At 49.7% G+C, this 7,986-nt stretch overlaps 1 protein-coding gene across 6 annotated transcripts in view; it reads left to right on the top strand.

The window, feature by feature from the left end:
- Positions 1 to 4,010, top strand: part of SYT6 (synaptotagmin 6) — a 75,160-nt gene extending 71,150 nt beyond the window's left edge. For 5 of the 6 annotated variants that reach the window (XR_003549554.1, XM_006149631.2, XM_006149632.2 and 2 more), the window contains one exon: positions 1,127 to 3,029. Coding sequence is in view for 4 of the 6 variants with exons in the window: in XM_006149631.2 (XP_006149693.1) it covers positions 1,127 to 1,198 (72 nt within the window). In the remaining 2 variants the exon portion in view is untranslated. Of the gene's footprint in view, positions 1 to 1,126; positions 3,030 to 3,058 lie in introns of those variants that run through there. The other variant, XR_003549553.1, reaches the window with a different exon arrangement.
- The last annotated feature ends 3,976 nt before the right edge of the window (positions 4,011 to 7,986 follow it).

Here is a 7,986-nt window from a genome sequence, read left to right as displayed (position 1 = left end):
TCAGTCTCTCCCCAGCTTTGTGAGCTTCCCACCTACTCTGGGTAATGCTGGATGGTGAATGGTCGCTTCCTTAGGTGGTTCAGGTCGGTCTAGAAATGGCTGTGTGTGGGGGGTCCTGCCCCATACATGCACAAATGCATGGTGATAGCCTCTCCTCAGCCTCATCGCCCCATAACGGAGACCCCTAAAGCTCATGAGAAGCAGAAGGGGCTGCCCTTCAGGTTCAGGAAGGCCTTCTTGATCACCTACCTCTTGAGTCCTGTCCTGCAGGCACACCGGAGAGCACTACATCTCCTGGGCCCACAGAGGGTGGTGCAGGCAACGGACACTGGCTCACCTTGAAGTTACAGCCCCGGGCCAAGGCTATTCATAGGGTCAGACCTTTGCCCAGTAAGCACTGCTGCAGCTATGACTGGCTTTTCCATTTAAAAAGGGTTGGATGGCTCAAGGCATGGGTCTATCCATTGTTACCCCTCTTCTTCACTCCATTTCACCTCATTACCTCACTGTTTTCACAGAGGGGTTTAGGCTGGGCTGAGAGCTGGGCTGGAGAAGCCCCAAAGGGTCTCCTCACACCTCCTATCCCTTTGCATATCAGGTGTCAATGCCCACAGGAATCATCACGATGAAGAAGAGAGCCCAAAGCTAAAGCAATATCAGATTTTTAGCTGTGCTAATGCTCCTAGACAAATTGCTAATAATTCATGATCGTGGGTTCTTGGCAGGAAGGGCACACTCTGCAGACTGCCTCTTTTGCTGCTAACATAATCTGATTTTCAGTGTGAAAAATGGCTGAAGCACTCAGAAATGGTCCAGTCATAGTGCCTCATTAAAACGCGCCTGCGCACACGCGCACGCACACACACGCACACGCACATACACATCTACCGTCGCTGCACAGTGAAGAAAGCTTCAATTATCTCTGCAGTAGGTCTTTTTTGAAAATCAGGTATTCCATACTAGCTCAAAGCTGTTTTCCTCACAGTTTTGCATGGCTGACAGCTAAGTTCAAAAAGCTTCTGAGAAGCTGGGAAAGGTGAATTCAGTGCATGGGCCAGTTGAGTTTGGGAAACTGTCATGTGCATTCCTTTGGCGATCAATAATCAGCTTCTCTTCCTTTCCTCAGTGGCAAGGCCGAGCTGCCAGCTTTGACAGCGAGAGCTCGTGCCCGTCTCCGAAACCACCTCCGACGCCATGAGCCGCACGGCCGAGCCACACCCACGGGACTCAGCAATGCTCCTTTCGCACTCGTTCCACCGTCTACACGCAGTGTTGTGCAGTCACAGCGGCCCCCGCAGCCGTCTGTCACGCCAGAGTCCTAACTGCTCCTGTGTAGGTCAAGGCCGAGACACTTGTTGCGTGGTCAGATCTGTCTTAGTCTTTTCCGTCTCCTAAGGTGATGTTTTTGTGGTTTTCACTTTTTATGGGTCTGCTGTCAAGAAGAAAAAAAAAAAAAAAAAAAGAGTAGGGGAAAAAAAAAAAAAGCAAAGGGTGGAGAGCCCAGAAGTTGGTTCTATAAAATATAAAATAGCAGTTTCTTCAGAAGAGGCAGATTGCATTTCTGAAATGCTGTGTCTTTACCAAGCTCTCCCGGAGAAGGAGGAAATGCAGGAGAGCAATGACTGCAGTTTGAGTGCCTGCATGAATGGAGCAGGTCCATCAAGAGCCTTTCTAAGGCTCACTGTTACTCTGTGAAGCTCTTTGCTGGTGTGACATAAACCACGATGTGGACTCCTGGTCCCGTGTTGAAACCACAAGACAGCCAAGGTGTTTGTGAACCTTCAGCTGGTGTGCAGGGCTCCTGGTTCCCTTTCGTGTTGACTTTCCTCATGAATTGAAAGTGTCTTGATTCCTCATGGGAACTTAGTCACTTTCTCTAGGAGTGATTCTGCTGAAACCGAACATGCCAAATGTTTTCTGACGCGCCACAGTTAATGATCATGTTTGTTTGAAAACAGGATCTTTGTTCTCGAAAATAACCTCCATTGTCAAGAAAGAGAGGCACATGTGTTCCAGGATGATTTGTGCATTCTACGTAGCTTTGTAATTCCGGGAAGTAACAAGCAGCTGTTTAAAATGCCTAACCAGGTCAAAGAAAAACCTAGATGAAATGTTCTTCTCTGAATGGGGAGTTCTGAAGTTCAAATCACAGCCCGAGTCCATCTTTCCATACAGAGTAACTTCTTGATTGAAACCAAGTCAGCTTAGGCCCATTTCAGCCCTAGACGCTGGGACAATTGTCGTCTTAAACTTTAGTCCTGTCAATGACTAGGTACTCTCGTGTCGTTTGTCTCCGTGGTAGTGAGGGGTTTTTGTTTTGTTTTCCTTTAGATCTCTCCCTTAGACCAAATTCAACTTAGGAAGAAAAAAAAAAAAGTGCTTGAACTGTTCCTTATGATCACGGCACACTTCTGTGGAGGTAATAGCGGCCCTCCCGTCACCCCCTGTAGGTAGGTTGCTTTGCTGGGTCTTAGTCTGTACAGCCCTGGTAAGTGCGTGCAGGTGAGTTTCCGCTTCCACTTGTGACTCCGCAGGCCAATGTCCAGAGCTGTGTGTACCACTGGCAAGAGGCAAGTCTGCCGAAGAACTCCTCCTCTCTGCATTGGAAGGCCAAGAACATACACACTGTCACACGCTTGGTGTCTTCTTCATGCGTCACGTGCGATAGGAGCAGTATCTCAATAAAGGAGCCCCATTTTAAGTCACATGATCAGGTTTCTCCACTGATAAAACTTTGGGCGATGTCTTCAGGCCCTCAGAATGATCACTGCGCATGAGCTTACAGGAGATTGTGCCAAAAGAAATTTTCCACTTAGAAAAGTAAACATAGATAAACCGCAGGCTTGACTCTGTACTAAGCCTTAGGCTTGGGACTAATGTGTAAAGGTACCTTTTCTCCCCAGATGTCTTGTGATTGATAGGTCTTCCTACACCTACAGTCCTGCATTTAGATGTTCTCTTGAGACTGAGAAAAACTCAAGGTCCTGACCAGACTCGCAGCAGGACACAGACCTCACTATGTTTCTTGGCTGGAGCCTGACCTCATCGGGACCTCAAGGTCCTGACCAGACTCGCAGCAGGACAGACCTCGCTATGTTTCTTGACTGGAGCCTGACCTCATCGGGATGGCTCTCTCCATCACAGAGAGACGCAGTGGGTCTCACACCTGTGAAGGGAACAGCTGAGTCTCCTGGGTCGCAAGGAGCCCAGAAATGAGCGTGAGCAGGTCTTTGCAGAAGTGAGCACCAAATGCATGTCCAGCGGCCGTTGGTGAGTCCCTAGGCAAGTAGAGATAACCTATCCTAGCCTATTGGAGAAGGGAGAGTGACCAGTGTGAACGGTAAAATATTACTGCCGGTCTGAGAGATTCCTCTTATATCAAGCAGCTAGCTCACACAAGTGAACACCTCAGTGGTTTCAAAAAATCATTTTCTGAACAGATGATGACCAGCCCCCATGACCCCCTAACCATGGCTCCCACTCCTGCTCCAGCAGTTTCCATAAATCCCTGCAGGTTTGGGGCCCCACTGCAAGAAGGCTCTGAGCTCCCAGGGCCTCACCCACAGGATCCTCAGAGGAGACGAGTCCTCAGCCTGAAGCATGAGTGACATCTGAATATCCCCCAACTTCATTATCTAACCCAGAATCTCTCCTTCACAGATGAGAATAAAATGAAATACAAGTTTTGGAATAAAGTGAAATACCACGTTGATTCATTTGTTGGCTTCCTTTGGCACATGAAGCCTCTTGGGTGGTTGTTGAGAGCTTTGCTGAAGTTGCAATAACCAGAGCCATTTGCACATAGACTTTAAAAAAAAAAAAAATGAAGTTCCCTTCTCCTTTATTTAGCAGTGTTTCTGAGCTAAAAAGATGTCCCCTTCCCCTCTGCGCTTACCCAGGATGTTAATTAATTGCATCGTCATTTTAAAAATTATGTTGTTAATTACTGCTCTGTGTCTTCCCGCCCCTGTCACAGCCTGGAGTTTTTATTCAATTAAATCTCTGTCTCTAGCCCATTTCTCTTGTCATTTTATGTTCCTAAGGTGTAGCAGTCGGCATACACACACTGAACACTGCAGAGCTTTTATTTTTCATCTTTGTTTCACAGAGATAACCACTTGCCTTCCATCAGAAGTAGGGCAGACGGGCTCATTTGGTTTCAGTTCTGCTCAAGGAATACCTGCTTATTATCAAGCTGGACTCCACCTGTGCTCTCTCAGGCGCTGGCAGGTGGGCCATTTGGTGTGTAGGGCACGGCTGTTCCCTCAGCTGTTCAGCTCCACAAGGAGCCCCTCCAGATGCTGAACCTTCTCTGGGGAAGTGGGTCGTGCCCTCATATCCGGAAAGTACGATACTTTCACCTACCAGGAAAGGACCCCTGCTAACTCTTATAAAGCAACCTGGCAAAGCCATGGCAAAGTATTATTGCAGACTGGAAAAGTAAAAACAGAACCTTCTGCCTTGATAGAATATCCCCTCTGCTCACGACCATCTTTTAATTAATTTAGTGAGCAGCCCGTAGAGGAGAAGGTTTCACCGTTCCTGCACATCTGCATCTAAATTACTGCCGCTCCACAGTGAGAGGCTGCAGAGGGAACAGAACTGCTGAGAGAAGCCCTCTGCTCCTGCCTCTGTCCCTGTGCAGCCACAGAATGCGGATGTGCAGGGCACATCTAGTGCTGATAAGCCAGCAGGGTCAGTGTGTCCGTGGGGCTGGGCTGGGATGCTGCAATAGCAACCTTCAGATTTCAGTGGCTGAAAACAGACATTTTTCTCATTCGTGCTGGGTGCCCGTCACAGGTCTGCAAAGGGGGCTCCTCTCGTTGCATTTATTCTCGGGAGCCTCAGCATGGCAGAGCAACCAACCTCTCGAACCCTGCTGGCTGCCATGCCCAGGGAAAAAGAGCACACAGTGTCATATAGGCCTAAACGCTCTGGCCCGAGACTAACACGTCACTTTCCTGCATAGCCCATTGCAAACTATTCATCGCCCTGGGAAACAAAAGGGGTTCAAGTGCCCAGAGGAAGAAGAACCAGAAATTCATCACAGCATTTTAGTAGCACTTTGGAAGGCCACACCGTCCATAACGGGAGGGAGTGCCTACTGAATGACTGACTCAAGGCAATTTATAAAGGAAACTATGTATTCAGTTCATTGTTGGAGGGACCGGGCGGTGCCACAGCAGTACCACCACTGGCCCCACATGGGAAAGGTCCCAGGTTCACATCAGAGGGGCTGACGGAGCAGGCTGGGCATGCTCGTGCCTGTGATCCAGGCACACTGGGTCAGGGTGAACTACAGCATGAGGTGGCCCCTCTTGGGGCTACTCCCCCACCCCTCTACCTCTCTCTCTCAAAAGAGATAAGTGAACAAATTTTAAATGGGCCAAGGGGCTATAGAAATTCAGATATCACAGCTCCGCAGAATGAGTGATGGCTTCGGGAAAGAAGTGGGTCTGATATAGGCTTGAAGGAAGAGTAATGAGCTGTGGAAATTGAGAGGAGGGGGCGATGTTTCAGGTCAAGGAGTCTGAGTGAAGCTCAGAGCACAGGAATTCCTAGGGCTGCCAAGCACCCTGAGTCTCAGGGAGATAGTGAACCCCCTGAGCTCACCTGCCACCCTGCTCTCACTGGTCAGCTCAAGCAGAATTGGGACTTCAGCCGAAGATCCCCCTGTGCTCCACCTTGAAGCCCACATACCCCGGACCTGGCCCCTGCCTAGATTTGGAGCTGGATCTGCTGCCCTTCTCCCACTGCTGGCTGGCACCTGCTCTGGAAGGGACCGAGGAACTTCCAGGTTTGCCTGATTTTCAGAATCAGTCTAGCTCTGAGACTAGCAGTTGGTGTAATGCATATATCGCTGGACTCTCATGTAGTCAACCGTGGTTCAAGTCCCAGACCCGACGGCTTAAACTCACGCCAGGTGTGGGTGTGTGCATGCCCAAGATCCCAAGAGGAGAGAAGAGAAGGGACTGTGTCATGGCCATCCCCCCCACCCCCCGGGGTGTGATTTTTCGCTTTCTGTCTGTCTCTGTCTTTCTGTCAAGCACAGGCACCCTATAGCAAAAACTTCTCAAATAAAGAAACAAAACAGATCAGTCTAGCTGCCACACCTTCCCCCACTTAACCGTCCTCCCTTCCCTGGGCTATTTTTCAGAAGGCACTCGGACTTTGTGATTTGTGTTGGGTCCTGCTTCCCTTCGGGGTAAGCCAAACCCAGATGTCTGGTTCCCTAGTGGAGGGACCAGGACTGGCCTCTTGCTGGCTTCCTCTGGCTAACTCACAGCAGGGCCGGAGGAGAAGAGCCCGGCGGGCAGATGCAGCCATCTATTCCAGAGGGGACAAAGGCTGAGCTCAGGGAGCATCCCTGGACAGGACGCAGCGGTTACAGAGGGGAAGCCACAGGGTGGACAGCTGAGCTGACCTGGAAGCCCGGCCGAGGAGGCGGGGGGGGGGGGGGTGGGGGCAGAGCATTCTATGTTTCGCACTTGGGAACCAAGCGTTCTGTGCCTTCCACAGAAACTAGAAACTCAGCAGAACAAGGAAAGGGGTCTGGGGCCAGATTGAGTTTGAGCTGCTGGGAGGATGGCCAGCGAACAGCTGCAGTTCCAGATGCGGCTTGGCAGAGGGGTCAGGCGTGAGATGTTAATTTATAGAACGCTTACACCAAAATGAGATGTGGAGACAGGCGCTGACCCTGCTAGGCGGGTACAAGACAAAGGGACAGCCTTAGAGAGCAGCTCTTCAGGGACCATCAACGTTTAGAGGCTGTGGGAAGGGAAAGTGATGAGAATAACAATGGAGAGGTGCCCAAGAAAAGCTGACAGAGGAAATGCTGATGAACAAAAACAGATCAATCAAGAGCTTCGTAAAATGATTCTTTGCAACAAGCTAATCCAAGTTGCTTAAAGATAACTCACAGAAGTCCTTTCTTACCACTTTGGCAGAGCCCCGATTAATGTTTCTCTCCTCTCCACTGTATCCTTGACAGGCAAGTGCACTGACCGGGAGAGACCGAGAGAGGGAAGTGAGAAAGCACCCTCCATGGGGGAAGGTCGCACCACAATCCCTTTTCTCCATCTCTCTCTCCTTTCAGCATTTTGGGCACACATTCTCATGGGCCCAGTGTGTTTTTCCCAGCTGCTAGGTCTAGGACTTGAACCAACAAATAAGCCATGAGGTATCCTGCCACCCTAACCACAAGGCCATGGGCTGGCCCTGCCTTTAACTTTTTTATAAAACTTATGGCAAAATATATTAACACATAATATAAAATCTCTGTTTAATCTTTTTTTTAAAAAAGAGGTTTTTGCTGCGGCGTGGCCATCCCCTCTGGGGGGTGATTTCTCGCTTTCTATCTCTCTTGTCTCTCTGTCTGGCGAGCGCACGTGCCCTATAGCAAAAACCTCTCCCCCGCCCAAGAAAAAAGAGGTTTTTGCATTAGGATACACGTGCTCATCAGAGAGACAGAAACAGTGAGCGGGAAAGTGAGAAATCACTCCCCCCAAGGGATATGGGGTCATAGTCCCTTCTCCTCCATTCTCCTCCAGGGATCTTGGGCACACATGCACACAAGAGTATGAATTTTAAGGCACTGGATGAGGAACTGAAACCATGGTCAGCCATGTGGGAGTCCGGTGATGTAACCACTATGCCATCTGCTGGCCAGCGTGGTGGTATTAAATACATTCACATTACTGTGAAAACATCACACCATCTATCCACAGACCTTTTTTCATCTGGGGCCTGCAAGTTGGTGTAATGGCTATATCGCTGGACTCTCATGTAGTCGACCATGGTTTGAGTCCCGGACCCAGCAGCTTAAACTCATGCCAAGCGCATGTGTGTGAGTGTCCAAGATCCCGAGAGGAGAATGGAGGAGAAGGGATTGCGGCGTGGCCATCCCCTCTGGGGGGTGATTTCTCGCTTTCTGTCTCTCTGTCTTTCTGGCAAGCGCACACACCCTATAGCAAAAACCTCTCCAAA

This window comes from Tupaia chinensis, unplaced genomic scaffold (assembly GCF_000334495.1).
Source record: "Tupaia chinensis unplaced genomic scaffold, TupChi_1.0 Scaffold000270_2, whole genome shotgun sequence".
Classification (NCBI taxonomy): Eukaryota; Metazoa; Chordata; class Mammalia; order Scandentia; family Tupaiidae; genus Tupaia; species Tupaia belangeri.
Note: the sequence above shows the minus strand (reverse complement) of the source record. Positions and strands in the feature narration are given on the sequence as shown.